Source organism: Sinocyclocheilus anshuiensis, unplaced genomic scaffold (assembly GCF_001515605.1).
Source record: "Sinocyclocheilus anshuiensis isolate Anshui unplaced genomic scaffold, SAMN03320099.WGS_v1.1 scaffold413, whole genome shotgun sequence".
Lineage (NCBI taxonomy): Eukaryota > Metazoa > Chordata > Actinopteri > Cypriniformes > Cyprinidae > Sinocyclocheilus > Sinocyclocheilus anshuiensis.
In genome coordinates this window covers 1,154,787-1,175,559 of record NW_015536481.1, presented here as the reverse complement: position 1 = coordinate 1,175,559, position 20,773 = coordinate 1,154,787, and the positions used below count along the sequence as shown (strand labels likewise).

Below are 20,773 nucleotides of genomic sequence, written 5' to 3'. Positions count from 1 at the left end.
ATGAATTTATTTTGCAGCAAACCTTGCACTGCCAGTGTCAAACAATGGTTGAAGAGAATATAAAGTTAGATGTGATGTTTGTTTTGAAGTCAATTTTAATACAAATAAACATCATGTACAAATATGCAAGTGTTCACTATTTAATTCCCACATATTTATTTTGCAGCTGTATACAATATAAATGACTTTAGTTTTGTTACCTCTAGAAACTTACTGTTGTGTCACTGTATCATCAGTATTTTTCCCCCCCCGTTTAAAGCTGAAGTGTGTAATTTCTTTTCAGTTACCTCAGTTTAACCAGATAACTATAAGTAGGTTAATTCCACAAAAACTGTAAACACAGTGGAGCTATTAAAAAGCAAATTTGAGCATTTCAACCTGCTCATCCAATCGCATGAGTTTAGGACTGTGTTTGTCCAACCAATGGCAGACGAGGGAGTGTTTGGGAAAATGGTTCGAAAATGACTTTCATGCTGCGTTCCAAACAAGATAACCACCTCTGAAGGGCACTTCAGAAAGAAGAATTTCAAAGGGTACAACTGACACTGTGCGCCCATGATTTTTTGCACAGTTTTAAATATGTGACTACGACGCCTCCTTAATTTGCTTGGCAAGATGACGCAGAAGTGCACACCCTTCCTAGCGCTCACTCAGGAGGGTAAACCCTTCAAAGGGATAAGAACATTGGGACAAGCCCTTAAGGATAGAACGCAGCATTGTAATACTATTTGGTGACGTGTGCAGAAATTATACACTCAGCTTTAATTCCAGCTTCTTAGGACATTTCAGGTGCAGAAAGTTTTACACAAGGAATTGTGTCAGGATGCACCGTTACATGTAGCACCAGGAAAACTCAACTGCATCTGTAATTACACATTACAAAGTCACATTTTCAGAATGATACACTTTTCATATGTTGATTGTGCGTATAAGCCAGGCTTCAAGAAAACATCTGAAAGAGGCGCCAACACTCACAGATGTTTTAGAAAGTGTTACATTTACTGTCAATGACAAGTACTTTATAAACCACAAAAAGCACCACAGGACAGCAAATAACAGCACTCCAACATCTTACAAATACAAAGACACAGAGTACAAAACGCATAAACTATTAGAAGTGTGTGTTTCATTTAGCTTGGCCAGTCTTCAGAGAAACCGTCATTTTGAGTCAAAGGTTCTCAGACATCTTGGGATGGCAAAGAAAATGTTTAAATGTGCAGTGTGTACTTTCGACAATCTGTTTGAATGGCTCAAAAGGACACAACGTAACACTGGCTCATCCAATGGTGCGATTTAGGGGTGGTGGTGCTAGCTTTTTGCTGAGAAATGGCAGATGGGGGAGTGTTTGAAAGGATTCCATTTGTGATTTCTTGAATACTGAACACATGATTGGTTTGAATGAGGAGGATTCCTCTTCGGGTTGACATTACGGCATATAGAAAAACAACAGTTTAAACTGCATTGTGTTGAAGCAGGACTGAGCCATTTGAAAGCCCTGTTTGGTTCAGTTTGTCGCTGGTCATCTAAAGTTCTTTTTCCCAGGTCTGGTTTGTTTCCCCTGAGACCCTACATAGGATACGCGGCATGGAAATTGGATTCAAATCCAATGCTGGATCCAGGGAGCTTATCCCATCCATAGAAGGGATACTCACTGTCAGTCTGTGTCCATGTCCACTCGATGCGGACAACAATGTAATGTCTTATCCACTGTCTCTTCAGCTCTAGAGAGGCACACAAAATATGTGTTATCTTAGATTCGAAAACCTGTGTGAAAAGTGTAATTTTAAGAAATATATATAATGATTCATTTGATTGCACTAGTTGAAGGAATGTTCCAGGATCGGCATATTACAGTCTATTTAACGTAGTTTGTAAAACCGTATGAACAGGAAAGGACTAAATTTGCAAGCTTGGGGTCGGTAAGAGTTTTTTTTTTTTTTACATTTTTAAAAGGTTAACTTTTAAAAGGCTGCAGTTATTTGATCAAAAATACAGTAAAACCAGTAATAGTGTGAAATATTATTACAAGTTAAAGGTGCAGTAGGAGATCTTGGAAAATGCTAACTTTAGCCTGGTAGCACTGAAAGCGAACGTCCCACCCTCCCTGCAATCGCCGTCCAAAGCCATGCCCCCTTAACGCATTTACACTCACAGACCAGAATACCAGAGACAACATTACTACAATAGGCTACATTAGCGGTTCCCAATTCCAGCCCATGTTCCGAAGTGAAGTAAACTTCAACGGATTTCCCCCGCTCAGGGAGGAGGGAGCAATGAACACTGTCATATCGATCGGAACAGTTCATGCACGTAGCTCACTTCTAACGAGCTGGCGCGAGGACTGGATTAACCACTGGGCTACATCATGTCATTCACCGGTGAGAAAACTTGAAAAGTACTACAATACCAGGAAGGAAGATCGGATTGTTGATGTTTGTCTGCCATTCTCGCTCTGTCTGCACAGCGTGCGTGAACGCGCTGATGACGTATCCTGTCTGTGCGAACCGGGTGCGCAGAGGTATGCAGATACTTACGTTGCCAGGCAGGTAGGAAAGCCAATTAAAACGCTCGGACCGAGCGTTTTGATTGGACGAACATTTCTTTGTCCTACGTCTTCCACAGAATATATAAATACAGATAAATACATGTAGACCACTTAACTTAATGATTGGTATGGGGATGTGAAGAGACTTTCAACCAGCATAACAAAAAATGTTTCTGAAGACAATCACCTATTGCACCTTTAAAATAACTTTTTTATTTTAATATATTTCAAAATGCAATTTATTCCTGTGATGGCAAAGCTGAATTTTCAGCATCATTACATGATCATCCAGTCTTCAGTGTCACATGATCCTTCAGAGATCATTCTAATATGCTGATTTGCTGCTCAGGAAACATTTCTTATTATTATCAGTGTTGAAAATTGTTGTGCCGCTTAATATTTTGCGTAAACCATGATTCATTTTTTTCAGGATTTGTTGATGAAGAGAAAGTTTAAAAAACAGCATTTATTTGAAATAGAAATCTTTTCTAACAGTAAACTGATCTGCAACAAAATCAAAGTCTCTGCTGCCACTTTTGATCAATTTAATGCATCCTTGCTGAATAAAAGTATTAATTTATTTTCTTTTTTTTACTGACTGTTACCTTTTGATAAACTTGCGAGTGGATTTTTCACGAAATATGATTTCTGTATTACCAAAAACAGCACAATTCAACACAAGTGTGCATGTGTCCACTCACTGTGGACTGTGCCGGGACTCCTGGTCGCTCTGTCTGGATGTGTGGAGGATCTCTGTGGTCTGTTGTGTGTCCGACCGGAGAGAGGCTTCTGTGTGAGCTGCCAGAATCCGGCTGCTCTGGGACGTGTTGGCATCCAGCATCTCTAGCAGAAGATCATACAGCAGCACCACGTTTTTTCTCTTCATGGTTGACAGATGCTCAATGCCTTTGTTGCTGCAGACAACAGATGAAGAGAACAGTGAGCCAGTGACAGATGAGGGGAAAATTGAAACATGAAATGCTATGAAAGTCTAGAATACGGCCTCTGTGAGATCACAAACACAGTCTGCTGTGCTACCTGAGGTGTCGAATATGTGAGAGCAGCATCAGCAGATGGGCGAGCCGGATGGACTGCTGCTGTGAGGACAAGCCTGTTCTGGAGATGGTCCAAACTAGAGCGTCAGTCACAGAGTCCAGCAGCCTCAGAACCTTCCCACGGCTCTCCACATCTTCAGGAGTCTGTGGCAAGCTTGAACAGTTATCTGTTAATAAGCACACAAAAGGAGTAAAGCACAATATCTGATGCGGTTCAAGAGAAAACAGATCATTTTGTGACAATTTCAGTGAACAAATGTTACCGTCTAGACAATCTTTTCATAGAATCAGCAATCAGACTGCAGTTTTAACCCTGTAAAACCTTACATATGAAATAATGGATTATGTTTTGTATCAAATTTGATACATAAGGCTTTTATGGCTCATATAGTGTGATATAGTGAGAATAAGGAGCTCATATTCAAGGGAAAAAAGTTTCATTTTCACCTCAATTTTATTTAGAGGCCCAAACTGAGCAAAAATATGCGGTTTGGTGCAGATGTTATTTATATAACCAAAAAATAAAATGAAATTCTGATGGCTTGTAATGTAAATGTAATGTAAATCAATTATTTTTTCATAACAGTATAGCAGACTACTAAGCGCATAAAATATCGCTCTGTATCTCTAGATAATAGATCTTAGTAATATGATATTTAAAAGCTTAGTTTTATGATCAAAACATATAATGGCATGCAATACAATAATGAATAAGAGATGTACAAACAAACATTGATCATATTTTAAACTCAGATTTCAACACAATTTTTCTAAAAAATGATGTATGTATAATCAAATAAACCTAAGTTGCTTCAGCCTAGTAAATGTTCATCTTTAAATATTACTAACTATATAAAAGTTATTTTTGCAATTACTTTAGAAAAATCATTAAGGATTTTACAGCAAAAAGACGTGTACCACAACATTAAGGAGGACATGTTTACAATTGTACTAAAAGGTCTTTTATTTTGTTTTTCAATTGTTTTTCAATACTGCATGTTTTTCAGCAAAGTTTTGATCATGTTGATTATTTAAGGGGCCTTAGAATCTAGATATTCATATGTCAAATATGATATAGTAGGCTTTATAGGGTTAAAACACAAGAGGGCGGCATTGGCAGGAGACCACTGACCAGTCATGTAAATCAAAAGTTTCTGTTTTTGAACAACATGCTAAATATAGTTAGCATGTTGTAATTAGCATGCCCTACAGTTACATGAAGAAAAAACAAGATACAAACTGCATTTAAAAGGTTGGTTCACCCCAAATGAAAATTCTATCATTAATTACTCACCCTCATGTCGTTCCAAACCCGTAAGACCTTCGTTCATCTTCGGAACACAAATTAAGATATTTTTGATGAAATGTGAGAGCTCTCAGACCCTGCATAGACAGCAACGCAGCTGTAATGTTCCCAGGTCCAGAAACATAGCAAGGACATCGGTAAAACAGTCCATGTGACATCAGTGGCTCAACTTCAGCTTTGCGAAGCTACGAGAATACTTTTTGAGCGCAAAGGAAACAAAAATAATTTATATACAAAACAATTCTCTGAGTTACGTCTTCCGCCATTTTGGAGAGTACCCAAGAGCGTAATCGACGTAATCAGCATTGTTTATGTTCGAGGGAGAAAGCGCGCGCATGAACGTAATCTGCATAATCAGCGTTGTTTACGCTTAGGGGAACGCGTGCGTATGCGTTGTGATACTCTAAAATGTCGGAAGACCTATCTCGGGGGAGAAGAATAGTTGAAAAAATTATGTTCTTTTTGCTTTCTTTGCACTCAAAAAGTATTCTTGTAGCTTCGCAAAACTGAAATTGAGGCACTGATGTCACATGGACTGTTTTACCGATGTCCTTACTATCTTTCTGGACCTGGGAAAGGGTGAGTAATTAATGACAGAATTTTCATTTTGGGGTGAACTAACCCTTTAAGTCTCGCACAATAACGTACACACACACACAATCAGAGTAGTGTCATACTGGAGTTGAGAAGGATCATGGCTTTGAGACAGACGTATTCCTCTCTCTGGAGCTTCAGTTCTCTGAATCTGGAGGTGGTGGCCAGCAGCATGTCAAAGATCTCCATGATGCCTTCAACACAATTCCCTTCCTCCCTAAAAGATTTGAGAGAAAAAAGAGAGGGTATGAAACAGAGATAAAAGAGAAAAGGCCATAAATGTCTTGTGACTAATCACTCTGGAGCCAAGTAGCAATAATAATTCATTCATTCATTCATTAATAGAAAAAAACAGGTAAAGATAATACTAGCTAACATACACAGCTTATTTTGAATGAATACAGATGACCTTAAAGTGTCAGGTGAAAGACATAGGAAGTACTGTACACGCTGTCTCACACACTTTCTAATACACACACACTCAATCCTGTGTGAGAAATGAATAGTACAAACTAAGCTTGTGTTATGAGAACACACCAAGGTTTGTTAAGACCCTAGAGATAATCACTAAGGAAGAGGAATATTCAATTCCACACAAAATAATAAACAGGTATACACACACACACACACACACTCACTCCAGCCATGCATTCACAAAAGAGAACAAAAACAGATCATAACAAAAAAGGTGGCATCTCTCCACAATCAATTTTCTTAATTAATGTACTTTAAAATCTGTTCACACGTGTCACACAGTGAATGTACACACACACAAACACTGTGTACACTGGACACACAACAGAAGATTAGCTGAAGGTCAGTGAATAAATCCACTAAACATCAGTGTTTTTCAAATGTTACCATCAAGCAAGATATGAGCCAATCTCTCCCACTTAAGACGCCTTCAGATTTCAAACAATTCTAATCTAAAGAAGTCTACACATTGACAGCACAACTATTTTATGTTTTATGTTTATGACAGAAAAAAACACTGATCTGATTTAACAAATTCAATCACACTCAATCAAACTACACTTGTAGGTGGCTTTAAATCTGAATTTCAATTCAATTTCTGTTAATGGTGAGTTTGACCTGTTGAAATGTAAGCTTATTCTTAATCGTTCAGGTTTTGATATCATAGATCCCATGGCATAGCATAGAGAGACCAAACAAAAGGATATGTGTACCATTTTTTTATGCTATCAGCATACTGATGCTTTTCATACTGGCATATTTCTGATTCCAGTTGTTGTAGAAAAAGGTAACTTGGCATTGTGTTGAATGCTACTTGATTACTATAGCAACCAAAGTAGGTAAGCCAGAAAATGTCTGCTGGAATACACAGATCTGATATGAGCACATTGTGGACAGTCAGTAATAATGGTCGGAAAACGGCTCCTTCCACACACTCCAGCAGACGTTTTCTGACCAGTATTACTGACTGTCCACAATGTGCTCATATCAGATCTGTGTATTCCAGTGTCAGTGGGAGATGTTACCTGTTGAGTCTGAGGTCAGGTGAGAAGATGAGTTTCCCGGGATGATCCACAGATCTCCACATCAATCCCAACATAAGGATATCCAGCCAGCAGCATTCCAACAGATGTACCTGATCTGACAAAGTCAGCTCCACAAAACCTGTGAGAGGAGTAACAAACACACAGATGCCTTCCAGAACACACTCTGACACAGCTGCTGCCCTTCAAATACTGGATGTAAGTGCACATACACATACAGGTGCATCTCAATAAATTAGAATGTCATGGAAAAGTTTCATCACAATTAAAAGAACCAAAGACTTAAACTACTTCAGTCTGTGTGCATTGAATTTATTTAATACACGAGTTTCACAATTTGAGTTGAATTACTGAAATAAATGAACTTTTCCACGACATTCTAATTTATTGAGATGCACCTGTACACTCACACAAAATGATGCTTTTTATGCTTTTTGTCATTTCTGGAGCATGACAGCCCCTGCTCACCATTCACTTTCATTGAATGGAAAAGAGCAACATTCTGCTAAACTATTGCTAAACTATGTTTTTTTATTCCACAGGAGACCAAAAATCATACAGGTTTGGAACAACATGAGGGTGATTGAATGATGACTGAATCCCATTAACCTTTTAGAAATGACAAGAAATCAATTTGACGTAAATAAAAATAACAAATTAAAAAGCACTTTAAACTAAAAGTAAAAAATTAAAAAGCATACACAAAAGTAATATATGTACATATATTAAATTCCCATATATGAAATATTTTGTCATATGAAGAAAAAACATATATGAAAGCTAATAGAAACTGGGACAATTTCATATATTAATATACTGTATATATCAAGCCCATGCAAATATGTCTGTTTATGTATGTGCATACATACATGTCATGTGCATGCATATCTATCCTAAAACCCATCAATACATGCTGATATTATGTATGTAAATATAAAAGAAAATGTATTACAAAAACATATATAAACACAGGACTTTTTGAATATGTTGTTTTAATAAAGTTGCATATATATAAATAAAATATATATTGTTGACATATATAGTTGTAACATTATATTATCATATAAAAAATGTGTGTGCATATAAAAAAAACATATGTGCATATAAACATTTTATTATGGGTATTTTATATATTTTATAAACTTACATTTTCAGCTACCCACAGAAAGTACGTATGTGAACATATGTATCACCTTATAGGTAACACATATGGCTATATCACTCTCGATATAGGGCAACATAAGTCATATATTACATTTCCATATGGGAAAACGTACACATTGCTTAAAAAGTGCAATGTGTGATAACTTACGAATTAGGGGAACATTTAAAATATTTATATGAGCACACACACCTGGTATCTTCTTCGCCCAGCTGATCATGAGCACCAGTTCCTGGTCAGCGAGGTTGGTTAGTGACGTCATCATGCTGGCCTCGGTATACGGCTTGTTTATTGGCTCTCTCAGATAAATCTGAGGAGGCTCCGCCTCCAGAATACAGTTGACCAACTGCTCAGGGGAGAGGCCTAGGCCACGCCCCTCAGCTCTGTCCCCTGAAGGGAAGAAGTGAGTGGGATTGAGGGGAAATTCTAAATGATGCTGGGAACGACGCCTGACCCCTAATGCCCCATCTGAGCTGTCTCTGATCTGGGGGTTGCGTTGATGACGAGCACCACGGTAACTGCAGCGTTCCCGCCTCACACCTGTTCACACACACAATTACAAACACGCATCAAAAGCGCACACCGTCTTTACTTTAGGGACCAATTCTCACTATTCATTTAATTAGTTGCTTATTATCATGCATATTACTAGCATTTTGGCTGTTTATTAGAACTTATAAAGCACATATTAATGCCTTATCCTGCATATTTTAGATCCCTTAATCCGACCCCATACCTAAACCACATACCAAACAGCTACCTTACTAACTATTAATTAGCAGCAAATTAGGAGTTTATTAAGGCAGAAGTCATAGTTAATAGTTAGTTAATAGTGAGAATTGGTCCTCAAACTAATGTGTGACCAAAAATATATAAAGTATGACATATCTTTCCCTCTATATAAAATAAGTGGCTACACACAGAAAAGGAAGAGCCTTTTCACACCTACCACACTTCATCATGCCCACTTCATAGCACTTGCGGAGTCGACAGGCCTGGCAGCTCTTGCGTCGGCTCTTGTCAATGGTGCACTGATTGGTAGCTGGACAAATATAGTTATTGTGTCCTAAAGAAGATTGGGATAAAAAATTATATTAAGCTCACATCCTTCGATCTACAGTAAACGCCTTGGTTAAATTCAGCTTTTTAATGTCATCTCATTCTATTGTCTAAGATCATATTATTATTAGGGCTGTTAATTGATTCAAATATTTTTGCACTACACTGTAAAAAAATATTTTTTGGAAGACTATTGGACCATGTATTACAAGAAAATACTATTTCAGTCTTTCTACTTCAAAATATCATTTAATTCAATGTTACTTGCTATTTCTTTGTAATTGTTTATGAAATTTACTAGCAATTTCTGAGTGAAAATAGTTTCTACACCAATTTTATTTTATTTACTTTTTTGTATAAACTCATTTTTTTATGCGATTAACTTCCAGAAACAATAGCTTATATTAATAATCAATGTTTGAAATGTTACCTTTAGAAATTTTTTACACAATATAATGAAATACACACTATCGTTAAAAAGTTTGAAAGAAATTAATACTTTTTTTAGCAAGGATGCGTGTATAATGTTATAAAAATGTATAAATTTAGCAAATGTGACGTTTAATGTTACAAAAGACTTCTATTTCAAATAAATGCTGTTCTTTTGAACTTTTTTTAATCAAAGAATCATGAAAACAAATGTATCACGGTTTCCACAAAAATATTAAGCAGCACAACTGTTTTCAAAATTGATAATAATAAGAAACAGGGGTGTCACGTTATTTCTGAAGAATCATGTGACACTGAAGACTAGACTCACAATTCTGCTTTTCCATTGTAGAAATAAATTACATTTTAAAATATATTTCAATAGAAAAAAAATTATATATCCTTTTTTCATTAGAAATCACACTGAACAAAAAGAAACTGTTTAAGCGTCAAATTAAAAAGCTATAAGTAATACCAAAAGTTAAAAGTAATAATGGTAACACTTTACAATAAGGTTCAATTAGTTCATGTTATTTAATGTATTAACTAACATGAACAAACAATGAACAATACATTTATTACAGTATTTTTTCATTGTTAGTCCATGTTAATTCACAGTGCATTAACTAAGCACAACTTTTGATTTAAATAATGCATTAGTAAACGTTAAAATTAACATTAAGAAGTATTGTTCATTCTTAGTTCATGTTAACTAAAGTAGTTAACTAATGTTAGCTAATGAACCTTATTGTAAAGTGATACCGTAGTAATAATAAAAACATTACACTTCTAATCACACACATTGACTTCTATCTGATGTTTGCAAAATCTAAATGACAAAATATTCCTCTAGAATCTATTTTTTTCAATAAAGTAATCCTTGGAGATATTAGTAGGAACATCACAAACTGACCAGGGAATTAATTTTTTGCACAGAATTAATGTAATCTGTGATAAGATTTACCGATTAAGTCGGTTAAAAAATAAAATACTGTGTGGTTTTTACTGAGATTTAGTATTTGTAAAAACATATGTGTTTTTACCTTGAATGCTCCGTTTGAAGAAAGCCTTGCACCCTTCACATGACCAGACACCATAGTGATACCCAGAGGCGTAGTCATGACACACCGCACAGAAGTGTGTGTCTCTTTTACCCACAATGCCTGGTGAAGGATTCAAGCCATCATCACCATCCAGTTGCTGCCCTAACAGCTTTGCATGAGTAAGGACAGAACTATAAAAGATGAAGGTACAGATAAAGTAAAAAGAGAAGAAGAATTTTCTTCCACAAGAAGACATTTTTTGACATTTTCTAAAGAAAACGTGGTTGAGTGGTGCTTGCTGTGTGAAACTAGTTTTTATTCATATTTTGAATTTGCTTTTATTTTTATATATTCAATTTTCATTTTAAATTCAGTTTTAGTCATTTTGTTGATTTTATCAGTTTTTATCAGTTTTAATATTCATGAAATATCATTTCAGTTTTAGTTATTTTAGTATATCAAGTTTAAAAAATAGGAAGAAAACGCAAAAAAAAATAGAAATGTTGCTTTACCGACTAGCTGACATAAAACTATTTTTTTATATTTTATTTGAATTCAGGTAATTGCCCAGGTGCAACAAACCCAGCTAAGAAAATCCAGACAATTTTTATTACTATTTAAATTGATCATTTTTATTTGCTTTTTAGCCCCTTTGTGATAATATCCTTTTTAAATATTTATTTGGTTGGTTGGTCCTGTTCATAATTTAGATCGATTTTACAAAGTTAATTTGTGTCAGGAACATCAAAAACATCATAGAACACATTTTTTACGTTAATTAATATTTTACATGATAGCCCTTAATGCATTTTTATGTTAATTTATTTATTTCGTATAATAGTCTGCTTATTTTGCTGAGCTAACTATGCACAATTATAAGTGAATTTTCCCATTTGCATTTAGAATAATTTCTTCCCCGCTGTTTGCGATCCTATCAGAACAGACCTGAACAGACCCTTTTTTATTGACCCTTTCACCTGTTTTATTGTCTACCCTGCGAAAAATCTGATTAGAAAAGAAATATCATGTATCTGCTCAAAAAGTTGCATGATTTACAATACTGTAACAAGCACCTCAAGACAAAACGAAAAGAAAAGAAAAGAAAATAAAAGAAAAGAAAAGAAAGCATTTCATGTGATCACAGGGCTGTTATTGTCTCTATGGCAACTGAACTATCCATTTGTCAGCTGCTACTTGGAGTTTAAATGCATATATCAGTTATTAATACACTGCATGTGATGTCTATGACTGGATTCTCACCTGCTCTGGTTAAGCGCGTGTGTCTTGGCGTCCTCCCAGGCAGTGTGTGAATGTGTTTCGCTGTAGGCCAGTGGAGGTGGGCAGTGCAGAGACAGTGCAGTGTGTGTGGTGTAGGGAGGCCAGAAGATTGTCGGACTGAGCGGGACCAGGCTTTCAGACACGGGGGGATGAGGGTACCCCAGCACTGTGGAGGACACGGGGCTGTAGAGCGTTAAGGCTCCATGGCTGATCTCTCCCCCATGCGGTGGTGAATAATCCTGACAGGCTTCCACATACAGAGATGGAATGCAGACGGTCTGGTTGTCCATGCCGAGTGGGGAAGTGTAGAGACGGGGTAAGGTGTTAGACAAGTCCCCTCGATTGGCCTTGCCAGAGTCCAGGGCAGGGGAGGCTGACGCAGGGGCCGGACCAGGGGAGGAGCTCATTCTGGAGAACTCAAGCGAGGTCCTGGCTTGACAGACTTCTGCATCATAGGCCCAACTGTGTCAGAGGACATTCTTGCTGAAGGACACAAAAAAGGAAGTCAGATCCTGAGAGATATTAGAATAACGCTTACACCCCCAGCATGTTAAGCACACAGTAAGTTCAAAAGTTTGGGGTCAGTATGTTTTTTTTTTAAGAAATACTTTTTTTTTTTTTTTACTATCGTTTTTGATCAGATCAATGCATCCTTGCTGAATAAAAAAGTATTAATTTCTTTAGAGAGAAAAAACGGACCCATACTGACCCCAAACTTTTGAACAGATCATGTGACACTGAAGACTGGAGTAATGGCTGCTGAAAATTCAGCTTTGCCATCACAGGAATAAATACAATTTTACAATACATTAAAACAGGGAAAAAAATTAATTGTAATAATATTTCACAATGTTGCTGGTTTTACCATATTTTTGACTAACTAACTAAATGCAGCCTTGGTGAGCGTAAGACATTAAAAAATCTTACCAACCCCAAATTTTGAACTGTAGTGTACATATTGCACAAACCTTTAAGGGGTTAGTTCACTTCCAGAATAAAAATTTCCTGATAATTTCTCACCCCCATGTCATCCAAGATGTTCATGTGTTCTGTGATTCTGATCTAATATAGAGACATATTATGAATAAAGAAAGACCCACATGCACACACTATTCTCTGGTTTTTTGAGTAGGGCAGGTTTAATTTTCACCACTTGGAGTGGGAGATTTTGTGTGGAATTCTTTGTGTGTGCTTGTAGCAGTGTGTACAAGGAGAAAAAAACGGCTTTATGTGTTATTTCAAAGTCCATTTCCAGTCCATTTTCTGTTACATTTATGGACATTTCCTCAACCTTAAAAAAACCTACACAATGGAATGCCTAATTTAAAATACCAATAAACCACCTGTAAAAAAAACTGTAAGGAAATTTACTTCTTTTTAAATATAAAAATGCACCTTAAACATTATTTGACACATAATCATTTTATTTTTGAAGAATGGTCTCCCACACACATACACACACACAGGCTCTCTTGAGAATTCTCATAGTCTAGTTGTTCATCTCTGGTTTCAGTGTTACATAAAGCACAGTGGACTCTGGATCTTTGTGACAAACTGTTTAAAAGAACTTTCTCCTCTGCATCTCTTACTAAATAAACATTTGAATCAAAACCAATGCTGACCTGACGTGCCTCTACTGTATGCTCCATTAACCGGCCTTCTACAAGTTATAGACTCTTCTAAAAGTTCTACACTATTATGAAAGTGACAAATTCCTCTTAAAGTTATAGACACCTTTACTAACTTTCAAACAGAAGTCTTTGAAACTGATTTGAAATCTGTACCGTACTGTACTGTACTGTATTTCTTTGGACAGTCATCAGTAGAATATTAAAGCCTCAGTCACAAGTAAATTATTCACAGGCTCATTCCCCTAAAAAAACACTTAATCAAAGCATTTATCCTGTCTGGTTTGGTGTGATGAGTCCCCCAGAAGAGAGCAGTGTAACCCACCACAGAGACTATTTACCTCCCTCTACACTGTCTCACTTCATGTACTTTGGACAGATTTAGAAAAAATTTTATCATGTTCCTCTGTGACGTTTTTCTATCTTTCCAGTCACTTTTTCAGAGAAAATTTGTAAAAGGAAGTGCATCTGCTAATACAACTAGGAAAAACAGGCATACTGTATTGTTTTATGTTGCCTGCCAAGATTTGTTTCTGGAAAAAAACAATGAAAATCACAAACAGGTTTAAAATCATGAAAGGAAATATCCATATTTAAGACTTTATAAACTGTAATCTCTAGCTTCTGCTAACTGTCGTACGCGCGCATTCACTAGAGAGTGGCGTTCCAGCGGATGACACAGGACGTATTTTTTATTGTAACTCCGATTGTTTTCGTCTAAAAGAAGAAAGTCATATACACCTAGGATGGCTTGAGGGTGAGTAAATCATGGGGGTAATTTTCATTTTTGGGTGAACTATCCCTTTAATATCTTAAGTAATGTTGCTTCCCAAGTAAATGTATCTTGATTTAAGAATGTTTAAATATTTTTACTGGAAAACAAGACAAAGGAATAAGAAAATCATGTTTTTTTAAGCCATCACCAAATAATGTAAGTGTGTCTAAAACAATGTCTAAAATCCTTTACAGAGAATCATTACAGAGACTATTTTGAGTAATTCTCAAAAGTTCAAAATATTTTCTATACGTTTTCATGCAGGTGAAATGAAATCACTCAAAGACTATTCATTTAGTTCATAATTTTATGAGCATTTCTATTAATTATGTGTGAGAGTTTATGTAAAATGTTTTGAAAAATCTACAAACAAACACACAAAACTACAAACTTTACTTTAATACCCAGCATTCCCTGTTCTCTAGGCTAAAGGGAATCTGTGGGTCTTGGGTCAGAGATCTGGCCCACTGTCTCAGTAAACACAAAGAGTAAAGGTGAGACATTGCTGTGCCAACATTATTACTGAGACAACTCATGAAACATTGTGTTCTGTCTGAAAGAAGAACACACATCCATAAAGAATATACCCGGAAACATTACTCTGAACATTCTCTGTAAATACAGACATGTTAAAGCACACCGAACACGTACATTAAACCAGCACTAATAAACACACCAGCATGTGACTAACTACTGAAATGAGGAGGCAAAGTCCACTCTCTGGGTTTAATCTGAGTGTTGACAACAAATAAAATATGATAACAACTACATTAATCAATAAATCAATTAATACATACAAATAAACATTTCATAAGAATTAAGAAATCTCTTATGCTTATGAAATATTATAATTTAAAATAACTATTTTTTGTTCTATTTTAATTTTTTTTTTTAATTATAATAATATTTTTTTCTTCCAGTGATGGAAAAGCTGAATTATCAGCAGCCATTACTCCAGACTTCAGTGTCACATGATCCTTCAGAAAACATCAGCTCAACTAATATTTATTATTATCATGAGAGTTGAAAACAGTCATGCTGCTTATTATTTTTGTGGAAACCGTGAAACATTTATTTCAGGATTTTTTGATAAAAAAGAAAGTTCAAAAGAACAGCATCTATTTGAAATAAAAATCATTTGTAACATTGTAAATGCCTTCACTTTTGACTAATTTATTGCATTCTTGCTGAATAAAAGAATAGTTTTAAAATAAAAACTCACTGCCCTTAAACTTTTGTTAAGATGTTCATGCTACTGACGGAGAATTGTTAAAAAATAATTTAATAGGGAATTCACTCATAAGAAACAAATCTGGCTAATGAAAAATGTTACATTTTAAGCAACTAGATATTCACTACAGTAATGCTCATTGTTTTTCCATGGCTTTTGAACATTTCTATAGCCTAATAATTCCAGGCCTGGAAATCACAATTTGAAAACCATCTGAACCCTGGAACTGAACTTTAACATTCCATATGAGCACCACCACTATACCAGTCTTGAGTAGGTGCACTATTAATAATAATAAAGCATTTTATTTATCATGCGCTTTTCTTCAACCCAAAGCGCTATTGTTCAAGCCACAACGCTGAAACGCCATATACGTTTTTTCAATTTTGCCATTAAATTTATTTAACACTTTAGGACCTCTGTGAGAATAATATAAGTTCAAAGGAGGCAGAGACGCTGCTTTTACCTTTATCTGCTGCTGTCTCTACTGAAAAGTGTTACTTTATGGGGGAAAATGTGGTTTATACACTATTTGGCTTCATAATTCATAATATTTGCTTTGTTTTATTGCTATAGTGTTGATTGTTGTCTTAAAAAGACTGCTTGGACAAACACTCCTGACAAACACACTGGAATATGATACACACACGTGTGCAACAGATGGTCTAAGTACAAGAGCACAAAAAATCTATTAAAATAAAGAGACTGCTCCTTACATTTCACCATATAAAAATCACACACGCAACCAAACCAAAAGTTTATTTTTATAATACTTATAATAACAATTTTATATATTTTTAAGTACGGTCACGTATACTAAAGCAACTTTTCAATCTAAATGTCATTGGAAGACAGAGAAACTTAAGCACTTTCCTACTGCCACTCTTGTAAAGCTCCGATTGGCTACAATCCAGACACACATACCACTGAACAAAAGGCCAAGGACAGGACGAAGGAACACCTACACATAACACACACAGTCCCTGGGAGAAATTTTCTCCATCCTAATAAGGTCCTCCTGCCAACTTTAAATTTCTTTGAACTTACACAAGAATTAATTTTCCATTTATTTCACATCGGCAACATGAAGGCTAACATCACCCCACTAAATGAGCCTTATAGTGAACCTACATACAAATAATTATGCACACACATTTGCCTGGCTTAGCGAGATGTTGAAAATGTCTGTGAAGACATCAGTTTTTTGTCACAAATGTCTTACACAAAAGACATTTGTGTATATAAGCACATTCTTTACGCTTGAAACCACTCCGATCCCTGACACCATTCATGCTCTCCTAATTGAGACTCACTTCTTTTTCAGGGAGTGACGGATGATAAGAAAAGCTGGCCTTCTAAAGTCCCAGACAGAGTTCTCCGGTGCAAAAAAAATGCAAATAATAAGAGGGAGAGATTTAGATAGCATGATTTCTGAGATTACTATATCACACAGACTGATTACAGTCTATAAAGTTTGATCCAATCCTCCTATCAGTGGTCACACAAGCCAACAAACCTGTCAACAGAACAGTCCACTCGCGTATGTGTGTGTTTCTGCTAAGACCACGGCTAAAACCTCCCGCTGCAAACCCAAAAACCAGCAATATCTCCTTTTAAATGCTAAAATGTCATTACACATCAGGTAGTTCCTTTCATTAAAACAATATTAATAGATTTTACAGGAATTCAAAGTAAACACAGCAAATAATTTTTTCTTGCATATGTTACGGTAATAATAGACTAGTGTTGCAATACATGGATGAATATTCATTTTAAAAGGGTGCAGTCTGTAGCATCAGCACAAATACCACCGATTTTTAATAACAGGCCATTATGTTTAGTATGATTTCTCATCCATTGCTCAAGAGTACAAGGACCTCTGTCTAAAATGATAAACAGTGTTTCTTCTCCTCCTTCACATTCCCTAGGGTGTCTCCCTTCAACAAAACACAGCGAAAATCCATTTCTGAACTTTTGTAAAGTTTTGTTGTGGGTTTAATTTTAGGTACATGAACTTAAGAGATCATGTGTCCCAGCAATTTATAGTATGTTTGATATGTCAGGGAATTTTAAAAAGGTAAATAACTTGGTGAACTTTAAAAAAGGTAAATAACTGATGAAGCTATGATGAATATGAGTCTGTACAAAATGAGGGACAGAGAGAAGAACGAAAGAGAATGTACAGGTGGTCATCAGTGTGAAAAATGTTTTGTCAAGTAACCAAGTAGCATCTGAGATTTTAAAATAACTCAAAACATGAATACAAAACCCTAACAGATGGTCATGTTAACACCATACTTAACGAATATGTTATTTGAAACACTTTCTTTTTGTTATTTTAAAGGGGTCATATGATGCGATTTCAATTTTTCCTTTCTCTTTGGAGTGTTACAAGCTCTTGGTGCATAAAGAAGATCTGTAAAGTTGCAAAGACTAAAGTCTCAAATCCAAAGAGATATTCTTTATAAAAGTTAAGAGTCAGCCACACCTACCTAAAACGGCTCGTTCTAACATGCCCCCAAATGTCTACATCACTATGTGGGAAGATTTGAACACCGCCCAAATGTTCACGCAAAGAAAGGCGGAACAGTATGTGGAAAATAATGTGTTTTTTGAACCTTAAACCGCATAAACACATTTCATTACACCAAATACACCAAATAATGTTCTTTTTAGCAGCATCATATGCCCCCTTTAAAGTGATTGATAAATTACACCATTCAGGTGGTGGTCTGTTATCCTGTCTTTGTCTAAACACCCTATTTCATGATTTCCTTCTTTCATTGAACTCATGCCCCCTAAAACCCCTCATTTCTCTTATCACTAATGTCATTATAATCTTATCACGATCAACATTGAGTAATAGACTGTGTTTGTGCAGGGCCAATAAACACAGTCTGCAAAAAGTCTAGAACGTGACACCAGCAGACACATAATAATCACCTGAAATGCACTGTATAAATTCAATACAACAGTAATGGCACTGCTTTTATTACCGAACTTGTAAAAGTTATTACATCTTTTTTTCTTTCTTTTTTTTATCAATGGCCTAAACTAGATAAGGATTTTTTTTGATGCACATATATTTGTTTTTATTTTTTATTGTATAGAAAGAAGGATGAAAACAGATTTATTTGTTTGTTTGTTTGGGGGGCGCTTTGCTTTTCTAATTTATTAAAAATAATTTTAAAACATGTTTATACTTTTTTATGTGACATTATCTAGCACCCCCTTGTGGCTCTTTTGGGGTCCCCGGGCAAGTACATTGAAGCACACTCGGGTCGTCACCTAAACATCAAATCATAAAAACTTCATATTCATATCACCTCATTCATCCATTGTAACAAGTTTCATAAAGGTTTTTTTTTAAACGAGCATCATATTGGCATTTGTTAGCCATAAACAAAAAGGTTTAAAGTTTAACAACGTCAGGTTTACTAAAACTTTTGTCTCACATGAACACTAACAATTCACGCGCTGATTTCCTTTACAAAAAAATACAATGGTGGTAACCATAGCTTCCAGCAAAATACCTGAGTTACTATAGTTACTGTCACTGTCACTTGCGTAAAATCATAATAGCCTACATTAATCCTTCAAACAGTGTAAGAAGCTTTGAGTATCTCTTTCATTTGGTTCAGTTCCTGTTTTGAAGACAGTGGCAACTAGCACCAAGTTAGCACATTTTTAGTGACAGAAACTATAGTTACCGTTTTAGTAAGGTTAGTTACAAATAGCACTTACCGACAGCAGGCAGCAGGTAGCAGGTGATGAGAGCTAGAGAGCAGAGAACTGTTTGATCAGCTGTGAAAGCGCTGCGCAGCCGTATCGACCTGATTTACTGCGCGCACAAAGAGAAAGAACAGCACTGAAGTAAGCGACAGACGCAACATAGAAAGAGAGAGGCATGCAAACACCTGGTAGCGCACTTTGCCTGGTTGTACTTTGGCAAAATTCTGTCTTTGGATATAAAGATTAGAAAAACGCGTCACTGGCAGCCGCGCCCTCCCGGAGCCGCCCCTAAATTTACTGCATGAGGCAGAGATTTACAAGTTAAGACAAACAACAAGACTATAGGAAATTAATTACCATATCAAACCACTCTTCACCATATCCATGGTCAAAGTTCAGGGTGACTAGCTTCCACCAGAATTTAGTAGAAAATATATTGCTATATATATTGCACAATATTAAAAGATAAAATGTAATATTAAAAAATATATATTTGAGAGAAAAAACACAGTATATGTCACTCATTTTGTACTGACAATTGAATGCAGCATCACGTAAAAGTTTTCAGTTACCAATGATGTTGTAGAAAAGCAGTTTTATTTGTTATTTTATACATAGCCTATTTAATTTTTGACAGGAATGAAAACAAGGCTGTGAGAGATTTAACAGGATTGTACGGTTGTTTAATATGCAAACTGTTCAGCTAAACACAGCGTCGGCGACACGGGGGGCGGGGGCTGAGGGGGCCCGGCCCGGCCACCTCGGTCACTGTGCCCCCTCACCTCTGGTGCCGTCTCCGTAGTGGGCGCCCTGATTTTAGTCGGTGAGGCAAGGTACTGCCTTGGGAAGATTTCCCAGGCTGTTAAACACACAGATTAAAAGCGAAATGTTTTCGTTTCGGTTCGTTCTTAGCAAAGCTTTGTAAAAATCGATGCGTTTCAGAAAGGCGGGGCATAGAGGAGAAACAATAATGTACAGTATGTGGAAAATAATGTGTTTTTTTAACCTTAAACCGCATAAACACATTTCCTTACACCAAATACACAAAATAATGTTCTTTTTAAAAACATCATATGACCCTTTTAAGGCAAGTCGTTTCACTCGGCAGCCATCTTTGAAACGCCTCTCGGGCATGCAAGTGCAGCTCCTATCCCTTTGAATGGAAACATCAAATCCACCAAAACTGTTCACCAAGCTTACAATTAAATTTCATATTTGAAATCTCCAATGAAATCTGACAACTGTCTCTTAAATGTTGTTTAGTTTGCATTAAAAAGGTTTATTATTCAGGCTAGACCAGTGTGCATGCGCAGTCCTAAGCACGCATCTCCAGAATGCTGACTGTTTCTATAACAACTGGGACAGCTGCAGTGACGCGTGACTTTACAGATTAGCGATTGGCTCTTTTATTCAGAAGGC

The 20,773-nt window shown here is 36.1% G+C and overlaps 1 protein-coding gene across 2 annotated transcripts; it reads right to left on the bottom strand.

Moving 5' to 3' along the window:
- Window positions 1-169: 169 nt before the first annotated feature.
- On the bottom strand, window positions 170-19,607 carry LOC107683586 (estrogen receptor beta-2-like). 2 transcript variants are annotated; one of them, XM_016479671.1, is made up of 11 exons: window positions 19,552-19,607; window positions 19,367-19,463; window positions 11,971-12,471; window positions 10,711-10,901; window positions 9,129-9,245; window positions 8,372-8,719; window positions 7,000-7,138; window positions 5,584-5,717; window positions 3,584-3,767; window positions 3,247-3,459; window positions 170-1,721 (listed from the first exon to the last, which is right to left on the bottom strand). In XM_016479671.1, the coding sequence occupies exons 3-11, from the start codon at window positions 12,393-12,395 to the stop codon at window positions 1,655-1,657; spliced, it is 1,818 nt and encodes a 605-aa protein (XP_016335157.1). In that variant the 5' UTR covers window positions 12,396-12,471; window positions 19,367-19,463; window positions 19,552-19,607; the 3' UTR covers window positions 170-1,654. The 2 variants fall into 2 exon arrangements, with proteins under 2 accessions (XP_016335157.1, XP_016335149.1); XM_016479663.1 differs by having other exon boundaries at window positions 19,367-19,568.
- Window positions 19,608-20,773: the final 1,166 nt, after the last annotated feature.